The following is a 26,026-nucleotide window of genomic DNA, read 5'->3' on the forward strand; positions in this document are numbered from 1 at the left end:
CTGAAACGAGAGTTCTACATTTCTTAAACTTTCACCCACACGAACACGCGCACGCACTTCAGATCAATCAAAGACCATGGGAAGACGGCGAAAATACCAGTGGCGTGGCGTGGGGATTTCTTTTGAGGAAGCCAAATGAGACAACACCTTTAATCTACATGCTTTTTTGAAGGTGGGGGACAGAAAAGAGTAGGCCTACGTCGCAGCTTGTATCTATTGAATGTAACTACAAGAGCTATTTCAGCGCCTGGTTACCAGGACTTACACACGCCTGTCATCTGACAGACACACGTGCTCGCTCTCTCTCTCTTTCGCGCTCTCACACACACACACACACACACACACACACACACACACACACACACACACACACACACACACACACACACACACACACACACACACACAGTCATCCTAAACAATGTTCCTTACACAACTCTACTTAATAGATAACACAAGACAACCCTGAACAAGCGGCTATAATCTAACACAGCCGCATCTGTTCAGGTGAGCCCTGCTGTCCCTGGTGCTGATTCTCAGCGTTAACGAACGCGATAAAACAACAACTTCATTTGATTGACCAATGCAACTTATTCCAGACAATCAATGCACAATTAGACATACAATAACACAAAAAATAATAAACGGACAGCTCAGGGAACAGTAATGCCACACCGGGAGGTGGGTATTTTACTCACCCCGTTTGTAGATGAAGGCCATTCTCCTGTCTTTCATGGTGGCGAAGGGGTCAATAAGAGACCCAGGGATTGTTCAGGGTGCATGAATCTTTACGAAAAAGAAGACATGGCCAGCAAAATAGCAGCTGAAGTTCAGCGCTACCAGTCGGTGAGGACATAGTTCTCCTCATTGAAAGTGCGATAACCACTCATCTTTCTCTCCGTGCACGCAGCTGAAGCTTCGGCATTGGCCTGCAGTCAGATTCAATTTTTAGTTGCTTCCCATGTGGCAGTTTGGTTAAATTTTACTAAATACTCTAAATCTCAACCCTCCATAACTGCACTTGCTTATACGATAAAATGATAAAAGTGCAAATCTCCCGATATTTGTTTACGTTGACGTTGATGCTTTGATTTGATTGGTGTGAAGCAAAGGGCCCGGTGGCTTCCCTTTGCACCCTGCTGATTAATCACAGGAGGGCAGTGTCATGACGGTAGCCTCACCTGATAGGTTAATCCTTCTTCTTTTTCTTCACCAAGGGATGCCATCTCGGGCAGGCTTCCTCACGGACATACAGTGTGCAATGTCGTGTTTGACCGTGTATTCAGTACTTACAACTTAGAGGGGCGCTGTTTCGCACATTTTGAAATTCTCAATGAGACGAGAAAATGTGGAAGAAATGACAGCAACACAGCACCAAAGAATAACCAAAACTGTTAATATTAATGTTTTTATTGGATGTCTAAAAAAAATGAAAGAATTCTCTGACACTTTAACCATTAACCTTGGTACAAACATTAAACATCACACACACACACACACACACACACACACACACACACACACACACACACACACACACACACACACACACACACACACACACACACACACACACACACACACACACACACACACACACACACACGCATACGCAGTGTATTGCAGATCATTAATTAATTCAGATGTCATAATAATCGTTTACATGGATAAGGATTCCTACTGAATCAATTACTGCCGTCTCTATTGAACTAGTGATTGTTTTTGTAATAGTGTAACGTCGGCCCTCAGCAGCCTCCTCACTCCTTACGTGCTACTGTATAAATGCTGGTTTTGCGGCAGCAATAATTGCTTACGGCCATACCACCCTGAACACGCCCGATCTCGTCTGATCTCGGAAGCTAAGCAGGGTCGGGCCTGGTTAGTACTTGGATGGGAGACCGCCTGGGAATACCAGGTGCTGTAAGCTTTTTCTTTTTCAACTCGAGCTCATTGCCTCCGTGGCCTACCGTGAGCTGATCTTTACTGCCAACCGTTTGGGAGAATTTAAGCAACATACAAAGACTGACAACGTCTCTCAAAACTATTTTTGTGAAACATGAGGACGGTATAGTGATACTGCCAGCAGGGAGCACCAGAGAGCTGAAACGACAGTTCTACATTTCTTAAACTTTCACCCACACGAACACGCACACGCACTTCAGATCATGGGAGGACGGCGAAAATACCCACCCATTCTCTGACACTTTAACCGTTCACCTTGGTTCAAACATTTAACATCACACGCACACGCAGTGTATTGCAGATAATTAATTAATTAATTCAGATGTCACAATAATCGTTCACATGGATAAGGAGTCCTACTGAATCAATTACTGCCGTTTCTATTTAACTAATGATTGATTTTGTAAAAGTGTAACGTCGGGCCTCAGCAGCTTTCTCACTCCTTATGTGCTACTGTATAAAAGCTGGTTTTGCTGCAGCAATAATTGCTTACGGCCATACCACCCTGAACACGCCCGATCTCGTCTGATCTCGGAAGCTAAGCAGGGTCGGGCCTGGTTAGTACTTGGATGGGAGACCGCCTGGGAATACCAGGTGCTGTAAGCATTTTCTTTTTCCACTCGAGCTCATTGCCTACCGTGACCTGATCTTTAGGCCTACTGCCAAACGTTTGAGAGAATTTAAGCAACATACAAAGACTGACACCGTCTCTCTAAACTGTTTTTGTGAAACATGCGGACGGTATAGTGATAGGCTACTGTCAGCAGGGAGCACCAGACAGCTGAAACGAGAGTTCTACATTTCTTAAACTTTCACCCACACGAACACGCGCACGCACTTCAGATCAATCAAAGACCATGGGAAGACGGCGAAAATACCAGTGGCGTGGCGTGGGGATTTCTTTTGAGGAAGCCAAATGAGACAACACCTTTAATCTACATGCTTTTTTGAAGGTGGGGGACAGAAAAGAGTAGGCCTACGTCGCAGCTTGTATCTATTGAATGTAACTACAAGAGCTATTTCAGCGCCTGGTTACCAGGACTTACACACGCCTGTCATCTGACAGACACACGTGCTCGCTCTCTCTCTCTTTCGCGCTCTCACACACACACACACACACACACACACACACACACACACACACACACACACACACACACACACACACACACACACACACACAGTCATCCTAAACAATGTTCCTTACACAACTCTACTTAATAGATAACACAAGACAACCCTGAACAAGCGGCTATAATCTAACACAGCCGCATCTGTTCAGGTGAGCCCTGCTGTCCCTGGTGCTGATTCTCAGCGTTAACGAACGCGATAAAACAACAACTTCATTTGATTGACCAATGCAACTTATTCCAGACAATCAATGCACAATTAGACATACAATAACACAAAAAATAATAAACGGACAGCTCAGGGAACAGTAATGCCACACCGGGAGGTGGGTATTTTACTCACCCCGTTTGTAGATGAAGGCCATTCTCCTGTCTTTCATGGTGGCGAAGGGGTCAATAAGAGACCCAGGGATTGTTCAGGGTGCATGAATCTTTACGAAAAAGAAGACATGGCCAGCAAAATAGCAGCTGAAGTTCAGCGCTACCAGTCGGTGAGGACATAGTTCTCCTCATTGAAAGTGCGATAACCACTCATCTTTCTCTCCGTGCACGCAGCTGAAGCTTCGGCATTGGCCTGCAGTCAGATTCAATTTTTAGTTGCTTCCCATGTGGCAGTTTGGTTAAATTTTACTAAATACTCTAAATCTCAACCCTCCATAACTGCACTTGCTTATACGATAAAATGATAAAAGTGCAAATCTCCCGATATTTGTTTACGTTGACGTTGATGCTTTGATTTGATTGGTGTGAAGCAAAGGGCCCGGTGGCTTCCCTTTGCACCCTGCTGATTAATCACAGGAGGGCAGTGTCATGACGGTAGCCTCACCTGATAGGTTAATCCTTCTTCTTTTTCTTCACCAAGGGATGCCATCTCGGGCAGGCTTCCTCACGGACATACAGTGTGCAATGTCGTGTTTGACCGTGTATTCAGTACTTACAACTTAGAGGGGCGCTGTTTCGCACATTTTGAAATTCTCAATGAGACGAGAAAATGTGGAAGAAATGACAGCAACACAGCACCAAAGAATAACCAAAACTGTTAATATTAATGTTTTTATTGGATGTCTAAAAAAAATGAAAGAATTCTCTGACACTTTAACCATTAACCTTGGTACAAACATTAAACATCACACACACACACACACACACACACACACACACACACACACACACACACACACACACACACACACACACACACACACACACACACACACACACACACACACACACACACACACACACACACACACACGCATACGCAGTGTATTGCAGATCATTAATTAATTCAGATGTCATAATAATCGTTTACATGGATAAGGATTCCTACTGAATCAATTACTGCCGTCTCTATTGAACTAGTGATTGTTTTTGTAATAGTGTAACGTCGGCCCTCAGCAGCCTCCTCACTCCTTACGTGCTACTGTATAAATGCTGGTTTTGCGGCAGCAATAATTGCTTACGGCCATACCACCCTGAACACGCCCGATCTCGTCTGATCTCGGAAGCTAAGCAGGGTCGGGCCTGGTTAGTACTTGGATGGGAGACCGCCTGGGAATACCAGGTGCTGTAAGCTTTTTCTTTTTCAACTCGAGCTCATTGCCTCCGTGGCCTACCGTGAGCTGATCTTTACTGCCAACCGTTTGGGAGAATTTAAGCAACATACAAAGACTGACAACGTCTCTCAAAACTATTTTTGTGAAACATGAGGACGGTATAGTGATACTGCCAGCAGGGAGCACCAGAGAGCTGAAACGACAGTTCTACATTTCTTAAACTTTCACCCACACGAACACGCACACGCACTTCAGATCATGGGAGGACGGCGAAAATACCCACCCATTCTCTGACACTTTAACCGTTCACCTTGGTTCAAACATTTAACATCACACGCACACGCAGTGTATTGCAGATAATTAATTAATTAATTCAGATGTCACAATAATCGTTCACATGGATAAGGAGTCCTACTGAATCAATTACTGCCGTTTCTATTTAACTAATGATTGATTTTGTAAAAGTGTAACGTCGGGCCTCAGCAGCTTTCTCACTCCTTATGTGCTACTGTATAAAAGCTGGTTTTGCTGCAGCAATAATTGCTTACGGCCATACCACCCTGAACACGCCCGATCTCGTCTGATCTCGGAAGCTAAGCAGGGTCGGGCCTGGTTAGTACTTGGATGGGAGACCGCCTGGGAATACCAGGTGCTGTAAGCATTTTCTTTTTCCACTCGAGCTCATTGCCTACCGTGACCTGATCTTTAGGCCTACTGCCAAACGTTTGAGAGAATTTATGCAACATACAAAGACTGACACCGTCTCTCTAAACTGTTTTTGTGAAACATGCGGACGGTAGTGATAGGCTACTGTCAGCAGGGAGCACCAGACAGCTGAAACGAGAGTTCTACATTTCTTAAACTTTCACCCACACGAACACGCGCACGCACTTCAGATCAATCAAAGACCATGGGAAGACGGCGAAAATACCAGTGGCGTGGCGTGGGGATTTCTTTTGAGGAAGCCAAATGAGACAACACCTTTAATCTACATGCTTTTTTGAAGGTGGGGGACAGAAAAGAGTAGGCCTACGTCGCAGCTTGTATCTATTGAATGTAACTACAAGAGCTATTTCAGCGCCTGGTTACCAGGACTTACACACGCCTGTCATCTGACAGACACACGTGCTCGCTCTCTCTCTCTTTCGCGCTCTCACACACACACACACACACACACACACACACACACACACACACACACACACACACACACACACACACACACACACACACACACACACACACACACACAGTCATCCTAAACAATGTTCCTTACACAACTCTACTTAATAGATAACACAAGACAACCCTGAACAAGCGGCTATAATCTAACACAGCCGCATCTGTTCAGGTGAGCCCTGCTGTCCCTGGTGCTGATTCTCAGCGTTAACGAACGCGATAAAACAACAACTTCATTTGATTGACCAATGCAACTTATTCCAGACAATCAATGCACAATTAGACATACAATAACACAAAAAATAATAAACGGACAGCTCAGGGAACAGTAATGCCACACCGGGAGGTGGGTATTTTACTCACCCCGTTTGTAGATGAAGGCCATTCTCCTGTCTTTCATGGTGGCGAAGGGGTCAATAAGAGACCCAGGGATTGTTCAGGGTGCATGAATCTTTACGAAAAAGAAGACATGGCCAGCAAAATAGCAGCTGAAGTTCAGCGCTACCAGTCGGTGAGGACATAGTTCTCCTCATTGAAAGTGCGATAACCACTCATCTTTCTCTCCGTGCACGCAGCTGAAGCTTCGGCATTGGCCTGCAGTCAGATTCAATTTTTAGTTGCTTCCCATGTGGCAGTTTGGTTAAATTTTACTAAATACTCTAAATCTCAACCCTCCATAACTGCACTTGCTTATACGATAAAATGATAAAAGTGCAAATCTCCCGATATTTGTTTACGTTGACGTTGATGCTTTGATTTGATTGGTGTGAAGCAAAGGGCCCGGTGGCTTCCCTTTGCACCCTGCTGATTAATCACAGGAGGGCAGTGTCATGACGGTAGCCTCACCTGATAGGTTAATCCTTCTTCTTTTTCTTCACCAAGGGATGCCATCTCGGGCAGGCTTCCTCACGGACATACAGTGTGCAATGTCGTGTTTGACCGTGTATTCAGTACTTACAACTTAGAGGGGCGCTGTTTCGCACATTTTGAAATTCTCAATGAGACGAGAAAATGTGGAAGAAATGACAGCAACACAGCACCAAAGAATAACCAAAACTGTTAATATTAATGTTTTTATTGGATGTCTAAAAAAAATGAAAGAATTCTCTGACACTTTAACCATTAACCTTGGTACAAACATTAATCATCACACACACACACACACACACACACACACACACACACACACACACACACACACACACACACACACACACACACACACACACACACACACACACACACACACACACACACACGCATACGCAGTGTATTGCAGATCATTAATTAATTCAGATGTCATAATAATCGTTTACATGGATAAGGATTCCTACTGAATCAATTACTGCCGTCTCTATTGAACTAGTGATTGTTTTTGTAATAGTGTAACGTCGGCCCTCAGCAGCCTCCTCACTCCTTACGTGCTACTGTATAAATGCTGGTTTTGCGGCAGCAATAATTGCTTACGGCCATACCACCCTGAACACGCCCGATCTCGTCTGATCTCGGAAGCTAAGCAGGGTCGGGCCTGGTTAGTACTTGGATGGGAGACCGCCTGGGAATACCAGGTGCTGTAAGCATTTTCTTTTTCCACTCGAGCTCATTGCCTACCGTGACCTGATCTTTAGGTCTACTGCCAAACGTTTGAGAGAATTTAAGCAACATACAAAGACTGACACCGTCTCTCTAAACTGTTTTTGTGAAACATGCGGACGGTATAGTGATAGGCTACTGTCAGCAGGGAGCACCAGACAGCTGAAACGAGAGTTCTACATTTCTTAAACTTTCACCCACACGAACACGCGCACGCACTTCAGATCAATCAAAGACCATGGGAAGACGGCGAAAATACCAGTGGCGTGGCGTGGGGATTTCTTTTGAGGAAGCCAAATGAGACAACACCTTTAATCTACATGCTTTTTTGAAGGTGGGGGACAGAAAAGAGTAGGCCTACGTCGCAGCTTGTATCGATTGAATATAACTACAAGAGCTATTTCAGCGCCTGGTTACCAGGACTTACACACGCCTGTCATCTGACAGACACACGTGCTCGCTCTCTCTCTCTTTCGCGCTCTCACACACACACACACACACACACACACACACACACACACACACACACACACACACACACACACACACACACACACACACACACACACACAGTCATCCTAAACAATGTTCCTTACACAACTCTACTTAATAGATAACACAAGACAACCCTGAACAAGCGGCTATAATCTAACACAGCCGCATCTGTTCAGGTTGAGCCCTGCTGTCCCTGGTGCTGATTCTCAGCGTTAACGAACGCGATAAAACAACAACTTCATTTGATTGACCAATGCAACTTATTCCAGACAATCAATGCACAATTAGACATACAATAACACAAAAAATAATAAACGGACAGCTCAGGGAACAGTAATGCCACACCGGGAGGTGGGTATTTTACTCACCCCGTTTGTAGATGAAGGCCATTCTCCTGTCTTTCATGGTGGCGAAGGGGTCAATAAGAGACCCAGGGATTGTTCAGGGTGCATGAATCTTTACGAAAAAGAAGACATGGCCAGCAAAATAGCAGCTGAAGTTCAGCGCTACCAGTCGGTGAGGACATAGTTCTCCTCATTGAAAGTGCGATAACCACTCATCTTTCTCTCCGTGCACGCAGCTGAAGCTTCGGCATTGGCCTGCAGTCAGATTCAATTTTTAGTTGCTTCCCATGTGGCAGTTTGGTTAAATTTTACTAAATACTCTAAATCTCAACCCTCCATAACTGCACTTGCTTATACGATAAAATGATAAAAGTGCAAATCTCCCGATATTTGTTTACGTTGACGTTGATGCTTTGATTTGATTGGTGTGAAGCAAAGGGCCCGGTGGCTTCCCTTTGCACCCTGCTGATTAATCACAGGAGGGCAGTGTCATGACGGTAGCCTCGCCTGATAGGTTAATCCTTCTTCTTTTTCTTCACCAAGGGATGCCATCTCGGGCTGGCTTCCTCACGGACATACAGTGTGCAATGTCGTGTTTGACCGCGTATTCAGTACTTACAACTTAGAGGGGCGCTGTTTCGCACATTTTGAAATTCTCAATGAGACGAGAAAATGTGGAAGAAATGACAGCAACACAGCACCAAAGAATAACCAAAACTGTTAATATTAATGTTTTTATTGGATGTCTAAAAAAAATGAAAGAATTCTCTGACACTTTAACCATTAACCTTGGTACAAACATTAAACATCACACACACACACACACACACACACACACACACACACACACACACACACACACACACACACACACACACACACACACACACACACACACACACACACACACACACACACACGCATACGCAGTGTATTGCAGATCATTAATTAATTCAGATGTCATAATAATCGTTTACATGGATAAGGATTCCTACTGAATCAATTACTGCCGTCTCTATTGAACTAGTGATTGTTTTTGTAATAGTGTAACGTCGGCCCTCAGCAGCCTCCTCACTCCTTACGTGCTACTGTATAAATTCTGGTTTTGCGGCAGCAATAATTGCTTACGGCCATACCACCCTGAACACGCCCGATCTCGTCTGATCTCGGAAGCTAAGCAGGGTCGGGCCTGGTTAGTACTTGGATGGGAGACCGCCTGGGAATACCAGGTGCTGTAAGCTTTTTCTTTTTCAACTCGAGCTCATTGCCTCCGTGGCCTACCGTGAGCTGATCTTTACTGCCAACCGTTTGGGAGAATTTAAGCAACATACAAAGACTGAAAACGTCTCTCAAAACTATTTTTGTGAAACATGAGGACGGTATAGTGATACTGCCAGCAGGGAGCACCAGAGAGCTGAAACGACAGTTCTACATTTCTTAAACTTTCACCCACACGAACACGCACACGCACTTCAGATCATGGGAGGACGGCGAAAATACCCACCCATTCTCTAACACTTTAACCGTTCACCTTGGTTCAAACATTGAACATCACACACACACACACACACACACACACACACACACACACACACACACACACACACACACACACACACACACACACACACACACACACACACACACACACACACACACACACACACACACACACACACACACACACACACACACACACACACACACACACACACACACACACACACACACACACACACACACACACCAACCCGGTATCACGCCAAGGCGTAAGGATACATAGTTGCGTCCACATCGCAAGGCGTGTTCAGGTTCACGCTTTGCCTGACCAAAGCGTCACCCTGAACACGCGTCCTTCTCCATTCGAAATGAATGGGGGAATAGCACCAACAGGGGGCGATACGTTCTCCTAGCATTTGGTGAAATTGTTACGTAGCCATATTAATCGTTATTATCTGAATGGGAAATGCAATATTTTAGGACAGATACACCATTAAACGTTTTTCTAATGACATTTCTAGCGAGAAATGTACATTTTCCTTTCATAATATTCAGTCAGTGGTTGTGTCTGATCTTTAGTTTTATAGTTATTGGGAAGATTTTATCGGCTCGCTCGCATGTTTCAACGACGTCACGTTACTAGGGACGCTGCTTTCGCTAAACTAGCAGCTCACGTGTTTCCTGCGTTTGTGTTATTAAACCGTTACTTTATGTAACTTTAAATGATATCATCGTGTTAGAAACACGTATATCTGAGAGCAGGGGTGAAGTATTGTGTAGATTGCTGTCAGGTTAGCCTGCTGCAGCCACATCCTCTCGGTACAGTTGTTATCATTTAGCATTAACTAAGCCTGGCCACCAGCGAAGAAGAAGAAGCCGGTCCTCGCCTCCGTTTCTATTCGCGTGCTTGTGCGTGCTCGTGTGCTCGTGGACTCGTGAAACGTCATCAGTCGGGGGGGGGGGGACACGTTTGTTGATGGGGGGGGGAGACACGTTTGTAGGGGGGGGGCACGCTCGACAACGAGAGTTGGTTTTTATTGAACGCCCGACAACGAGAGTTGGTTTTTATTGAACGAGACTTCAACACGGAACAGCTGCACGAAACGATGGTCACGTCACTCTCGGTGACGGTGTCGACAATAATGAACACACGAACAATGTTAATAGAACAACACACAACCACATAACATCCCGAACCCATTAACCCCACTTAATCCTAACAACAAAACAAGTTAACAAAAGCCCCATTTGTCAACTGAGAACCCCAATTCCCAGAATCCCCCGCGGCTCCGGAACACGGTGTAGCTTATATTAATCTTTATCATCTGAATGGGAAATGCAATATTTTAGGACAGATACACCATTAAACGCGTTTCTAATGACATTTCTAGCGAGAAATGTACATTTTCCTTACATAATCTTCAGTCAGTGAATGTGTATGATCTTTATTCATCTTTATTATCTGAATGGGAAATGCAATATTTTAGGACAGATACACCATTAAACGCGTTTCTATTGACTTTTCTAGCGAGAAATGTACATTTTCCTTACATAATCTTCAGTCAGTGAATGTGTATGATCTTTATTAATCTTTATTATCTGAATGGGAAATGCAATATTTTAGGACCGATTCACCGTTAAACGTGTTTCTAATAACATTTCTAGCGAGAAATATACTTTTTACTTGCATAATCTTCAATCAGTGATTGTGTCTGATCTTTAGTTTTATAGTTATTAGGATTTGATCGGCTCGCTCGCATGTTTCAACGACGTCAGGTTGCTTTCGCTAAACTAGCAGCTCACGTGCTTCCTGCGTTTGTGTTATTAAACTGTTACTTTATGTAACTTTTAATGATATCATCTTGTTAGAAACACGTATATCTGAGAGCCAACCCAGTCGCCAAAAGCATACGTTGACAGTGTACTTTTCGTGAACACTGGATTACGTCGCATTTCAACATAAAATAGCGTGTTATACACACACACGCACGCACGCACGCACGCACACACACACACACACACACACACACACACACACACACACACACACACACACACACACACACACACACAAGCACACACACACACACACACACACACACACACACACACACACACACACACACACACACACACACACACACGCACACGGTGCATTTCGCTGCTAAAACAACAACAAAAAAATATTCCCTCAAATATTATTACTTTCAAAACGTTGGCCAAAATGGCCAATAATATCATTTTTTATTTGGGATGCTTCTAGGACATTTTGGGTGGATTTTGAACGGTATGTGGGGGGCACGTTTTTTGCAGGACCTGGCAACCCTGCGCTGTTGCCCGAGATCTGGATCCACCCCGGCGTGGTGCCGTCTCCTTTTGACCTTTTGACCCCAGACTTCTGGGGGAATCGCTGAATCAATTCATTAGTCAATCAGAAGCATGTAAATATTTTCCCGGTGGCGTAAGAGGACGAACAAGGTGTCCTTCAACATCTACGCTTCCAGGAGATTGCAACGGTGCCACACATGAGCATATTCGAACATGTTTAATGGTAGTAATTAGCTGTCGAAATTGGAGGCCTTAATCAATACTGAGCAGCTATTGATTTGCTTCCCGATAAAGATTTGTCACAAATGACATGTTATTTAGCATCTACACGTTGAGCTGAGTCCAATGACACCAAGAACGACACTCTAGCTAATGGTAACATGTATTTTACATGGTACACCTAGGTCTAGGACATGATCTCGGTGTAGCAAGAGGCTGAGTTTGATCTCATTGGACTCAGCTTAACGTGTAGATGCTAATTAACATGTAATTTGTCAAAAATCTCCATCGGGAAGCAAATCTATAGCTGGTCATTATTGATAAAGGCCTCCAAAATCGACAGCTAATTACTACCCCGAAACATATTCAAATATGATCATGTGTGGCACTGTTGCAATCGTCTCGAAACGTAGATGTCAAAGGACACCTTGTTTGCTCTGTTGCACCACGGGAAGATATTTTCATACTTCTAATGGATTGATTCATATTTTAAGGTTCTCGGAGTGAGACTTTAAGTGGCTGCAGCAGAAGTGTTGAGACGAAAGATGATATCAAGAGATTTATAGAATATTCCCATTCACATTATGATTCTTCGTCGTAACATCCGACCAAACATCCTTTACATTCACAGAGCGAAGATTAAGAAAGTCCAGGCTCAGCAAGTGCTCCATCTCGTTGCACCTGCACCCAGCGGCTCGCTTGCAAGATTTTGGCCTGAAGTTTTTCCCAGACCTACACCCTAGCCATCCAACATGCATATCTGAGAATCAGGCCTCTCTTTAATAATGACAAAAAGTTATGAGAGAAACACACATTAACTTTTTGTTATCTCATAAGCGGCGTGGTGCCGGCTCCTTTTGACCTTTTGACCCCCGACTTCAAAAACGTGGCCACAGGCCAGCTGTGTCTACACACCTTTAGCCACAAATGTACACCTCCATCCCACAAAAAATGGGGACTAGAAACGAACCTCTGTCTTATGTACATTTACTGTACTGTTGGAGGTCACGCCCCTTTGCCGAACTTTTCGAGATAGCTAGGGATGCTAAAATGTTTACACACATTTCCCGGGGCCCCGTGTACGACATATCCGAGATTTGGAGTTCTAGCCCTTAGAGAAAAAAAGTTTTCCCAAATGGAGTGTCATTTGGACAAAGCCTCTCAGAAGTGTAGCCTGCAAGACCTAATGGTTCAGAATGTGGTGGAAAAACAGTTTTTGAGATAGGAAGGTCCTACCGCCCTGAAATTTGAATACCTTATTCTAGGGCCCAACTGGGACCTCCGCACCGAAACTTGGCCCGGTCGGACCCCGAGGGCAGGAAGGGGGGGCCTGCCCTCGGGGTCTGACTGGGCCAAGTCTCGGGCAGGAAGGGCCCCCCCTTCATGCCCTCGGGGTCCGACCGGGCCAAGTTTCGGTGCGGAGGTCCCAGTTAGGCCCTAGAATAAGGTATTCAAATTTCAGGGCGGTAGGACCTTCCTATCTCAAAAACTGTTTTTCCACCACATTCTGAACCATTAGGTCTTGCAGGCTACACTTCTGAGAGGCTTTGTCCAAATGACACTCCATTTGGGAAAACTTTTTTTCTCTAAGGGCTAGAACTCCAAATCTCGGATATGTCGTACACGGGGCCCCGGGAAATGTGTGTAAACATTTTAGCATCCCTAGCTATCTCGAAAAGGTCGGCAAAGGGGCGTGACCTCCAACAGTACAGTAAATGTACATAAGACAGAGGTTCGTTTCTAGTCCCCATTTTTTGTGGGATGGAGGTGTACATTTGTGGCTAAAGGTGTGTAGACACAGCTGGCCTGTGGCCACGTTTTTGAAGTCGGGGGTCAAAAGGTCAAAAGGAGCCGGCACCACGCCGCTTATGAGATAACAAAAAGTTAATGTGTGTTTCTCTCGTAACTTTTTGTCATTATTAAAGAGAGGCCTGATTCTCAGATATGCATGTTGGATGGCTAGGGTGTAGGTCTGGGAAGAACTTCAGGCCAAAATCTTGCAAGCGAGCCGCTGGGTGCAGGTGCAACGAGATGGAGCACTTGCTGAGCCTGGACTTTCTTAATCTTCGCTCTGTGAATGTAAAGGATGTTTGGTCGGATGTTACGACGAAGAATCATAATGTGAATGGGAATATTCTATAAATCTCTTGATATCATCTTTCGTCTCAACACTTCTGCTGCAGCCACTTAAAGTCCCACTCCGAGAACCTTAAAATATGAATCAATCCATTAGAAGTATGAAAATATCTTCCCGGTGGTGGTGCAACAGAGCAAACAAGGTGTCCTTTGACATCTAAGTTTCGAGACGATTGCAACAGTGCCACACATGATCATATTTGAATATGTTTCGGGGTAGTAATTAGCTGTCGATTTTGGAGGCCTTTATCAATAATGACCAGCTATAGATTTGCTTCCCGATGGAGATTTTTGACAAATTACATGTTAATTAGCATCTACATGTTAAGCTGAGTCCAATGAGATCAAACTCGGCCTCTTGCTACACCGAGATCATGTCCTAGACCTAGGTGTACCATGTAAAATACATGTTACCATTAGCTAGAGTGTCGTTCTTGGTGTCATTGGACTCAGCTCAACGTGTAGATGCTAAATAACATGTCATTTGTGACAAATCTTTATCGGGAAGCAAATCAATAGCTGCTCAGTATTGATTAAGGCCTCCAATTTCGACAGCTAATTACTACCATTAAACATGTTCGAATATGCTCATGTGTGGCACCATTGCAATCTCCTGGAAGCGTAGATGTTGAAGGACACCTTGTTCGTCCTCTTACGCCACCGGGAAAATATTTACATGCTTCTGATTGACTAATGAATTGATTCAGCGATTCCCCCAGAAGTCTGGGGTCAAAAGGTCAAAAGGAGACGGCACCACGCCGGGGTGGATCCAGATCTCGGGCAACAGCGCAGGGTTGCCAGGTCCTGCAAAAAACGTGCCCCCCACATACCGTTCAAAATCCACCCAAAATGTCCTAGAAGCATCCCAAATAAAAAATGATATTATTGGCCATTTTGGCCAACGTTTTGAAAGTAATAATATTTGAGGGAATATTTTTTTGTTGTTGTTTTAGCAGCGAAATGCACCGTGTGCGTGTGTGTGTGTGTGTGTGTGTGTGTGTGTGTGTGTGTGTGTGTGTGTGTGTGTGTGTGTGTGTGTGTGTGTGTGTGTGTGTATCTGTGTCTGTGCGTGCGTGTGTGTGCTTGTGTGTGTGTGTGTGTGTGTGTGTGTGTGTGTGTGTGTCTGTGCGTGCGTGCGTGTGTGTGTGTGTGTGTGTGTGTGTGTGTGTGTGTATAACACGCTATTTTATGTTGAAATGCGACGTAATCCAGTGTTCACGAAAAGTACACTGTCAACGTATGCTTTTGGCGACTGGGTTGGCTCTCAGATATACGTGTTTCTAACAAGATGATATCATTAAAAGTTACATAAAGTAACAGTTTAATAACACAAACGCAGGAAGCACGTGAGCTGCTAGTTTAGCGAAAGCAACCTGACGTCGTTGAAACATGCGAGCGAGCCGATCAAATCCTAATAACTATAAAACTAAAGATCAGACACAATCACTGACTGAAGATTATGCAAGTAAAAAGTATATTTCTCGCTAGAAATGTTATTAGAAACACGTTTAACGGTGAATCGGTCCTAAAATATTGCATTTCCCATTCAGATAATAAAGATTAATAAAGATCATACACATTCACTGACTGAAGATTATGTAAGGAAAATGTACATTTCTCGCTAGAAAAGTCAATAGAAACGCGTTTAATGGTGTATCTGTCCTAAAATATTGCATTTCCCATTCAGATAATAAAGATGAATAAAGATCATACACATTCACTGACTGAAGATTATGTAAGGAAAATGTACATTTCTCGCTAGAAATGTCATTAGAAACGCGTTTAATGGTGTATCTGTCCTAAAATATTGCATTTCCCATTCAGATGATAAAGATTAATATAAGCTACGCCGTGTTCCGGAGCCGCGGGGGATTCTGGGAATTGGGGTTCTCAGTTGACAAATGGGGCTTTTGTTAACTTGTTTTGTTGTTAGGATTAAGTGGGGTTAATGGGTTCGGGATGTTATGTGGTTGTGTGTTGTTCTATTAACATTGTTCGTGTGTTCATTATTGTCGACACCGTCACCGAGAGTGACGTGACCATCGTTTCGTGCAGCTGTTCCGTGTTGAAGTCTCGTTCAATAAAAACCAACTCTCGTTGTCGAGCGTTCAATAAAAACCAACTCTCGTTGTCGAGCGTGCCCCCCCCCTACAAACGTGTCTCCCCCCCCATCAACAAACGTGTCTCCCCCCCCCGACTGATGACGTTTCACGAGTCCACGAGCACACGAGCACGCACAAGCACGCGAATAGAAACGGAGGCGAGGACCGGCTTCTTCTTCTTCGCTGGTGGCCAGGCTTAGTTAATGCTAAATGATAACAACTGTACCGAGAGGATGTGGCTGCAGCAGGCTAACCTGACAGCAATCTACACAATACTTCACCCCTGCTCTCAGATATACGTGTTTCTAACACGATGATATCATTTAAAGTTACATAAAGTAACGGTTTAATAACACAAACGCAGGAAACACGTGAGCTGCTAGTTTAGCGAAAGCAGCGTCCCTAGCAACGTGACGTCGTTGAAACATGCGAGCGAGCCGATAAAATCTTCCCAATAACTATAAAACTAAAGATCAGACACAACCACTGACTGAATATTATGAAAGGAAAATGTACATTTCTCGCTAGAAAGGTCATTAGAAAAACGTTTAATGGTGTATCTGTCCTAAAATATTGCATTTCCCATTCAGATAATAACGATTAATATGGCTACGTAATAATTTCACCAAATGCTAGGAGAACGTATCGCCCCCTGTTGGTGCTATTCCCCCATTCATTTCGAATGGAGAAGGACGCGTGTTCAGGGTGACGCTTTGGTCAGGCAAAGCGTGAACCTGAACACGCCTTGCGATGTGGACGCACGTATGTATCCTTACGCCTTGGCGTGATACCGGGTTGCACACACACACACACACACACACACACACACACACACACACACACACACACACACACACACACACACACACACACACACACACACACACACACACACACACACACACACGCAGTGTATTGCAGATAATTAATTAAGTCAGATGTCCTAATAATCGTTGACACGGATAAGGAGTCCTACTAAATCAAGTACTGCCGTTTCTATTTAACTCATGATTGTTTTTGTAAAAGTGTAACGTCGGGCCTCAGCCGCTTTCTCACTCCTTATGTGCTACTGTATAAAACCTGGTTTTGCGGCAGCAATAATTGCTTACGGCCATACCACCCTGAACACGCCCGATCTCGTCTGATCTCGGAAGCTAAGCAGGGTCGGGCCTGGTTAGTACTTGGATGGGAGACCGCCTGGGAATACCAGGTGCTGTAAGCTTTTTCTTTTTCAACTCGAGCTCATTGCCTCCGTGGCCTACCGTGAGCTGATCTTTACTGCCAACCGTTTGGGAGAATTTAAGCAACATACAAAGACTGACAACGTCTCTCAAAACTATTTTTGTGAAACATGAGGACGGTATACTGATACTGCCAGCAGGGAGCACCAGAGAGCTGAAACGACAGTTCTACATTACTTAAACTTTCACCCACACGAACACGCACACGCACTTCAGATCATGGGAGGACGGCGAAAATACCCACCCATTCTCTGACACTTTAACCGTTCACCTTGGTTCAAACATTTAACATCACACGCACACGCAGTGTATTGCAGATAATTAATTAATTAATTCAGATGTCACAATAATCGTTCACATGGATAAGGAGTCCTACTGAATCAATTACTGCCGTTTCTATTTAACTAATGATTGATTTTGTAAAAGTGTATGCCACACCGGGAGGTGGGTATTTTACTCACCCCGTTTGTAGATGAAGGCCATTCTCCTGTCTTTCATGGTGGCGAAGAGGTCTATAAGAGACCCAGGGATTGTTCAGGGTGCATGAATCTTTACGAAAAAGAAGACATGGCCAGCAAAATAGCAGCTGAAGTTCAGCGCTACCAGTCGGTGAGGACATAGTTCTCCTCATTGAAAGTGCGATAACTACTCATCTTTCTCTCCGTGCACGCAGCTGAAGCTTCGGCATTGGCCTGCAGTCAGATTCAATTTTTAGTTGCTTCCCATGTGGCAGTTTGGTTAAATTTTACTAAATACTCTAAATCTCAACCCTCCATAACTGCACTTGCTTATACGATAAAATGATAAAAGTGCAAATCTCCCGATATTTGTTTACGTTGACGTTGATGCTTTGATTTGATTGGTGTGAAGCATAGGGCCCGGTGGCTTCCCTTTGCACCCTGCTGACTAATCACAGGAGGGCAGTGTCATGACGGTAGCCTCACCTGATAGGTTAATCCTTCTTCTTTTTCTTCCCCAAGGGATGCCATCTCGGGCTGGCTTCCTCACGGACATACAGTGTGCAATGTCGTGTTTGACCGCGTATTCAGTACTTACAACTTAGAGGGGCGCTGTTTCGCACATTTTGAAATTCTCAATGAGACGAGAAAATGTGGAAGAAATGACAGCAACACAGCACCAAAGAATAACCAAAACTGTTAATATTAATGTTTTTATTGGATGTCTAAAAAAAATAAAAAAATTCTCTGACACTTTAACCATTAACCTTGGTACAAACATTGAACATCTCACACACACACACACACGCATACGCAGTGTATTGCAGATCATTAATTAATTCAGATGTCATAATAATCGTTTACATGGATAAGGATTCCTACTGAATCAATTACTGCCGTCTCTATTGAACTCGTGATTGTTTTTGTAACAGTGTAACGTCGGACCTCAGCAGCTTGCTCGCTCCTTACGTGCTACTGTATAAAAGCTGGTTTTGCGGCAGCAATAATTGCTTACGGCCATACCACCCTGAACACGCCTGATCTCGTGTGATCTCGGAAGCTAAGCAGGGTCTGGCCTGGTTAGTACACGAACACGCACTTCAGATCAGATCGCTATTTTTTTTGACCAATCGGATCGTTCGAAGAATTATTATTTTGTTATTATTGAAGCCAATCAGATTGCTTTATATATTTTTTGTCTATCTTATTTTTCCACCTGTATTGTTCCCATCTACCCTCTTTCAACTGAGAAAGTGTTAACTTAAAACTTTTCAATCATCGTCTCGCCATTCACTGCAGTTTTTTTCCACGCACTTCGTTTACTGTCTGCAGTTTAGTAGGCCTACCATTTAATCAGCAAACAACACAGATTCGTTTTATTAGGCAGTTGAAATTTAATCCATTATCATTGCGTTAAAGCGATGCACATTGATGTTATGTATCTTCCAGTTTATACTCTAACCCTAGAATATGGAGCAGGCTAATGCATAATCTTTATTCATTAAGATAACATTTTGGCAGAAGTTCCTTGTTACTTTTCCATGGTATACTACGAGGCATAGATATGTTGGGTTTTGGACCACTTATTACATTGTAGCCTACATCTCTAATGGGTAACACTATTGAGAAAATTAAGAAAAAACAACCCGAAAATATATGGACTAGTTTTTAATTGAACAGTTATTCAAACATAAGTGGCTTCATGTGCACAATTAGCTCAGCTTGGAACTCCATATTGATCCATCAGGTGAGGCTCTTCTCTTGGGTGCTGGGTAGTGATCGAAGTTTCTTCAGGTTGGTCCTCTTGAGGAGGACCTCATAGAGAGCAAGACCAGATCTCTGCTGATCACCTCTTAGGACTTTACTTCCTGCACTTTTTTGATTTCCTGTTAAGAGGGAGGAGATAAAAACACACATTAGTCTCACTTAAAATCTGAACAAACTGCATTGACAATACATTCAAAAACAGTCCGATGACAAATGTCTTTAACAGCAGTTAACTCGAAATATATATATAAATATATATATATATATATATATATAATTTTATCAATATTAGATATATGTCATTAATGAGCAGATAGGGGATGGTTTAAACAAATAAAAAAAAACATTTAGGTGAAGGATGCTTACATCTTAGGGTGTGAAAACAACTGCTGTACTTACATCAATGAGGATGGCTGTCAACTCCTCGTAGGCCTTGTCTAAGTCATCATTGATGATAACCACATCAAACACACCTGGCTCCTTACCTGATGAAAAGAGGAAACAGAGAAAGGTTCCACGGTTGCCATTTTTAGCCTTGGAGGTAAAAGTAAGAATGGAGAGTTATCTCCAAAAGAGTTGATTCTCGGTTCCATCACGTAGATTCTGAGAATCGAGAGTGGACTTCAGCCGAGGCATCGACTCTGAACTGTGCAATTGAAGAAGCTATTAAAATTGTTGGGTGCGTATTATATTTCTATTCAAAAGCTTATCTTTACTAATCTGTGTTTGATTCTTTTATTCTGATCCATTGCTCACATCATATATCTTTTTTTAACCAGGTTTAGTTGCATGGAATCAGAGTCAGGATCGTTTTGTTCATAATCTTGAATCGTCAATCCCCAGGTCAGAGCAGCGGGTGAACCCTGGACTCACTGAGCTCCATGTCCTGCCGCGCTGCCTCTAGACGCTTCTGTAGGCTCTCCTCTGTCTCCGTCTGCCGGTCTCGCAAACGTGTTTCCTACACAGAGGAAGAACCAGCCAAGACATATCTTATTGATTTGGGTGTCACAGCAATTTAACAAATCAAAAGTAAAAAGTTAAATCATATGTGTTATATGCAAAATAAACAGGTGGAATGGACTCTCTAATCCAATACCTGCACAAGTAAAGTAGACTTCTTTTGAATAAACAAATATGCAAGTAAATCCAATCCTGGTCTCTCACCAGGATTTCCATGGAGGGGGGCTGGATGGAGATGTAAATGGGGTCGAGGTCGGTCTTCTTTATGTTTCGCACCCCCTGGATGTCCACGTCCAGGATACAGATGAGGTTCTGAGCCCGCACATCCTCAATCGCAGACTTACTGCATAGAGAGTGATCACATTTGAACAAATCAACATTTATATATATATAACACAGTAACAACAGGAAAAAAGTGCTTAAGTAGCTATCATAGTGATTGATAACACAACCATAGATCCTCTTTTTGTGATATAATCCCAGTTCAGAAAGAGGGTATTAGAGTGGCAAAGTCACACCCCTTCCGGTAGAGCCCATGGGACCTATGAGATCAAATAAAATATCTGAGAACCGTGCAATGGCGTGCATTCCATGATGCGATTCACCGTTACCGGAAACTAGGCTGAATCGTGAACGACTCCTCCACGTTCAGTCGAGTTTCCGGTGAATCGATTCACCGGAAACTCGACTGAACTGGGAGGAGTCGTTCACGAATCGTATGTTCGTTCAGCCTGGTTTCCGGTAGCGGTAAATCGCATCATGGAATGGACCCCATTGCACGGTTCTCAGCTGAGTCAGTCAGACTCAGTGGAGTTAGTGCTACCGGAAACTCGACTGAACGAACGAACGAACGAACGATTCGCGTACGACTCCTCTTGGCGAACTGAATCACGCAAACTGGGTCAGGGAAACGAATCATTGAATCCACCATTAGTCCCAGTCTTTATATGCCCTGGATCAGGCTACACATATGTTGTTTGTGGATTTAAATTATATTTTTTCATGCAAAGAAAACGAAAAAAATATGCGAAGAAGTTTGATAAAGGTTTTGTGTGAGTCCGCTTTTTGAACTACAGCTCCTCGCTGCTCTCGACGCGAATGACATACGTCACCACCCACACTTGGAACTCCGGTACGGACATGGCGTTCTCTCTGCTCCACTTCACCCCTTTTTTCCAAGGGGAGGATAAAAGCATCGAAAGAGGTGAAAATCATTATAAATCGGGGCATGTGGAGAGTTTCAGTTATGCCGATGGGGAGATTGTCGGTCTTGTCCGCGCCAGTCGCAGAGAGCGTGACGTCACATACGAGACACGTAGTCTTTCTCATTGTGTTTTCTCTACAGCCTTTAACTGAACAATTGCACAATAAACGGTCAAAATCTTTACATGAAAAATTATCATTTAAATCCACAAACAAAATATGTGTAATCCGGGGCATATAAAGTGTTGGACCAGAAGATAATAACTTTCTATCCATTGAAACGATTGAAACCCAATCATATTTTTCAATCTCATAGGTCCCATGGGCTCTACCGGAAAGGGCGTGACTTCGCCATTCTTGGTTATCGGCTATCTATCCGTATTATTGTGATTCTTATTGATACATGAAACATGGCAATGTTTCGGATGGGGGTTGATTGATTATTGATTAGTATAATGGACATTCTCCATTATTGATACCTGAAATAAAATCATATTTCAGAAAGCGTTCCACATTCTCCTCAGTGACTGAAGGGCCCTGCAGAGATTACAATACACTTCTTATCTCATGTAGGACAGAACATTTGTCTTTTTTATGTACTTATGTTTCTATGGACTTCTTTGACCCTCGTGGGGTGTCCTCTGCACTCAATTTGAAGGTGTTTATTATAGGGGGTCATCATCGCTGATAGATTAGGAGAAGTTAAGGTTGATTACCTTGTGTAATTCTTATTTTTATCGCTTCAATTTATTGAAGATAATTTACATTCAATTCATTGGTGAATTGGTGAAGATATATATTACTTGCTGAGTTTTTTCCTGTTACTTTATCTCTGTAGATACATTTTTTTTTTTACCACATAGTGATTATAGGTTTTTGTAGATGTAAAAGTTATCCAATAGACTTGTACCTTGTTCCATACAAGTTTCCGGAGAATTCTGCATTCTCAATGAAATCTCCGTTGTCAATCCCCTCCTGCATTGCTTCCCTGGTTGTGTAGTGGTAGTCTGGAAGAAAAGGTTTAAAACTGAAGTCATTGGGAGGAGATGACAAATGGTTCCTCTGGGAAAGAGAAGAACCAGATAATAACTAGTTCCATCATAATAGTTGAAAGAAATTAAAATAAATGCTCAAATCAGAACACTTCAAACAGATAAGCATACCCCCTTTGTCTGTATATAAAAAAGGAATTGACCAAATATGGGTTTAGACACAACGTGCAATATATATCAGAAAGCATAAAAGGCATTGGGGGATCTAGAATTAGCTAGAAATAGAAATACACAGTAACATACCAAGGATTGAATCAACTATTAGTAGGTCAAAGTCAGGGATCTACTAAGCAAGCAAAAAAGCAAAATAAATAATATGCTGTTCGCATATATCTGAAAGTGTCATACTAATGAAAACCTACAAAATGTTCATATTTCAAATAAGGATGTTTGAATTGTCTCATGGGCTGGAAATAGTTGGCACAGCTTTCAGACCGTATGGGGTGAAAGACACGTTTGGTAGCTCCACAAAAGACCCTGGGCCTATAAGATCAGGGGAAAGGGAATTACTGAAGAGGAAACACGGGGGGCTAGTTTCAAAAGCTTTTTACTCCAAAGTGTTTACTCCAGTTTATCATCTAGTTTTTAATATCTTAAAATAAGAAATGTTAACAATTTTGACAAAATGGCCTCTCTATTTTCCTCCACGGAATCGTTCATATTTGAATCTAAATAGGGCCTATGACAATACGTTTTTGAAATGAACCCACGACAACCCTTGTAACATTACTGTGATCAGAAAACACACCGGGCGGGCAGGTCACCTTTCTCCCCTCCGAAATTGCGGTGGACATAACTACGTCCTTAGAGGAGAAGACGTCTGCTACGGGCAGTAATGTAGCCCCCAGAAGCATAGGGAGCATGTTCAAGCCTACGGAGAAAACAGAAGAAGGTTGATCCCTGCATTTGAGCGGGCTACAAAGTAGTGAGGAATAAAAGAAGGATGAAAGCCTATTTGTTTGCGGTTCACTTGGGAGTAAGATGTGCTGTCGGTCGTATCGGCGACGCGGCCGATTGGTGGAAGCTATAGGAGGGAGGCTAGCACTGGGATTTGCGGGGGAAAAGCGGGGTCTACATCAGATAGCACACGAAATACAGCATTACAGAGTGTTGAGGCTATTAAACAAGGTCATTGCTACTGTTAAAGAGACACACATTTCCTCATGTTGTGTAACCAACGGCCCTCTTTAATTTAGCTAATACATAGGCTATGAAGCAAAGTCTACCCCATATCTAACACCCTTGTTATGATGAAGCTATAGGCCTAACCAAGATGTCCCACAGGATCATCCACCCATATATTGAACATTGCTGCCGCTGCTGCTGGAGCACTTTGCTGCTAAGATGGCCGCCGACGGATGAGATTCATGCTGGTTGGCAGCAATAGGAATGTACCTTTTCCTTCTTCTTCTCCTGGTCGAGGTTTCCTGGTTGTGTCTAGAAGAAAGGATCAAACAATTCAAGCTCACTCAAATGATCATCACCTCACCTCCTCAACCAAATAAACCTTGAACGTATTATCTGAATTTTATTTTGAATAGATTTAGCAGGGTGGGGGGCTTGTGACCCACCAATGTGGAGGAGACCTTTTACCAAAGGGACCATTCTTTTCGGGATTCATTAAATCAATTGAACAAACAGAGGATGCGGACGGCATCTTGCTCAAGGTTCCCCCAGAACTAGACTAAAGGCTTAGTTATGGTTCCACTTCGACGCAACGCAAGAGGGTTTACACCCACTATTACGTCCTTGCGTCCACCGCAAGGGCCTGACGTGCGCCTCCCAAAAACTGAAACCTTCCGTCAAGGCAACGCAGCAGCAAGGGCTGTGATTGGTCCGCTCGCAAAAACCCGACACGATTGCTTTGAAGCATCTGCGTGGTCATTGCGTTGCGCCGACGTGGATCCATAGCTAAGCCTTGAGACCCAAGAGGCCCATGTCGACTGTCCCAATCTCCTTACTTTCTCTGGACCAGACCAGCTTATGCAAAGGGCTCTACAAGGGGGAAGTGTTTGAACAAACGTACGTGACACGCTGAAGCCAAAGACCCCCTCGTAGTCCTTCAGTAGCCTCTTCATCAGAGTGCTCTTCCCCGCTCCGGAGGGTCCGCTCAGCACAACAGGCCTGGGTCCTGCCATCGCTGCTGGGTGGGTGGGTGGGGTGTTGTTAGTGTTGGTGTGTGTGTGTGTGTGTGTGTGTGTGTGTGTGTGTGTGTGTGTGTGTGTGTGTGTGTGTGTGTGTGTGTGTGTGTGTGTGTGTGTGTGTGTGTGTGACAGACAGAGACAACCATGGCGATATTGAAAGGTACATTCATTTTTTGGAACGATCACACAAAATAAATTTAAATATATATATTTATTTTGATAGCAACCTGTATTGACTTATCAAATAGGGCTAAATTACACCGGTGCATCTTCCCTGTTACCTTGAAGTAACCCCTACGTGCCTGGATTAGGCCTGAATCATTCACTCTTTGGGGTAGACAACAGCTTGAGGCCACCGGAGACTCACCGAGCCACCATGCTCAAGTCATCAGGTTGAGATGCCAATGCTAATCTCTTGATCCAGGGTATTAGCTACTCTTAACCTCTTCAGAGGGGGAAGGTAGCAGCTCAGGTAGCACCAGTATATCCACCAAGATGTCACCATTTAAACTCCCCAACATGAAGACATCCCTGTTTACATTGTTTGCCCTTGAGTGAATACGTGTAGGTTTTTAGATTTATTTTGGGTCGTTTTGTAATTTTGGTGCATAAAGATGATTTATTTTTAAAGGCTGGGTTAGGTGGCTTTATTTAGAT

At 43.5% G+C, this 26,026-nt stretch overlaps 1 protein-coding gene and 7 non-coding genes across 11 annotated transcripts in view; 7 read left to right on the forward strand and 1 right to left on the reverse strand.

The window, feature by feature from the left end:
* The first annotated feature begins 1,808 nt into the window (after nt 1-1,808).
* LOC115556490 (5S ribosomal RNA) lies at nt 1,809-1,927 on the forward strand. The gene has a single exon (XR_003979064.1). It is a non-coding gene; the product is annotated as a 5S ribosomal RNA (ribosomal RNA).
* A 522-nt stretch (nt 1,928-2,449) lies between these two features.
* Nucleotides 2,450-2,568, forward strand: LOC115556408 (5S ribosomal RNA). Its single transcript, XR_003978992.1, has one exon. It is a non-coding gene; the product is annotated as a 5S ribosomal RNA (ribosomal RNA).
* Nucleotides 2,569-4,549: 1,981 nt separating this feature from the next.
* On the forward strand, nt 4,550-4,668 carry LOC115556492 (5S ribosomal RNA). Its single transcript, XR_003979065.1, has one exon. It is a non-coding gene; the product is annotated as a 5S ribosomal RNA (ribosomal RNA).
* Nucleotides 4,669-5,190: 522 nt separating this feature from the next.
* On the forward strand, nt 5,191-5,309 carry LOC115556409 (5S ribosomal RNA). The gene has a single exon (XR_003978993.1). It is a non-coding gene; the product is annotated as a 5S ribosomal RNA (ribosomal RNA).
* Nucleotides 5,310-7,288: 1,979 nt separating this feature from the next.
* LOC115556410 (5S ribosomal RNA) lies at nt 7,289-7,407 on the forward strand. The gene has a single exon (XR_003978994.1). It is a non-coding gene; the product is annotated as a 5S ribosomal RNA (ribosomal RNA).
* Nucleotides 7,408-9,381: 1,974 nt separating this feature from the next.
* On the forward strand, nt 9,382-9,500 carry LOC115556493 (5S ribosomal RNA). The gene has a single exon (XR_003979066.1). It is a non-coding gene; the product is annotated as a 5S ribosomal RNA (ribosomal RNA).
* An 8,147-nt stretch (nt 9,501-17,647) lies between these two features.
* LOC115556494 (5S ribosomal RNA) lies at nt 17,648-17,766 on the forward strand. Its single transcript, XR_003979067.1, has one exon. It is a non-coding gene; the product is annotated as a 5S ribosomal RNA (ribosomal RNA).
* A 1,847-nt stretch (nt 17,767-19,613) lies between these two features.
* Nucleotides 19,614-26,026, reverse strand: part of guk1b (guanylate kinase 1b) — a 7,142-nt gene continuing 729 nt past the window's right edge. The window contains exons 2-9 of one of the 4 annotated variants that reach the window (XM_030373458.1): nt 25,252-25,365; nt 24,621-24,662; nt 23,974-24,096; nt 23,084-23,180; nt 21,175-21,313; nt 20,884-20,968; nt 20,410-20,495; nt 19,614-20,129 (exon numbers count right to left, since the gene is read on the reverse strand). In XM_030373458.1, the coding sequence (XP_030229318.1) occupies nt 20,097-20,129; nt 20,410-20,495; nt 20,884-20,968; nt 21,175-21,313; nt 23,084-23,180; nt 23,974-24,096; nt 24,621-24,662; nt 25,252-25,363 (717 nt within the window). In that variant the 5' untranslated portion in view covers nt 25,364-25,365 and the 3' untranslated portion in view covers nt 19,614-20,096. Of the gene's footprint in view, nt 20,130-20,409; nt 20,496-20,883; nt 20,969-21,174; nt 21,314-23,083; nt 23,181-23,973; nt 24,097-24,620; nt 24,663-25,251; nt 25,369-26,026 lie in introns of all 4 variants that reach the window. The other 3 variants (XM_030373459.1, XM_030373460.1, XM_030373461.1) reach the window with 3 other exon arrangements.

Source organism: Gadus morhua, chromosome 12, assembly GCF_902167405.1.
Source record: "Gadus morhua chromosome 12, gadMor3.0, whole genome shotgun sequence".
Lineage (NCBI taxonomy): Eukaryota > Metazoa > Chordata > Actinopteri > Gadiformes > Gadidae > Gadus > Gadus morhua.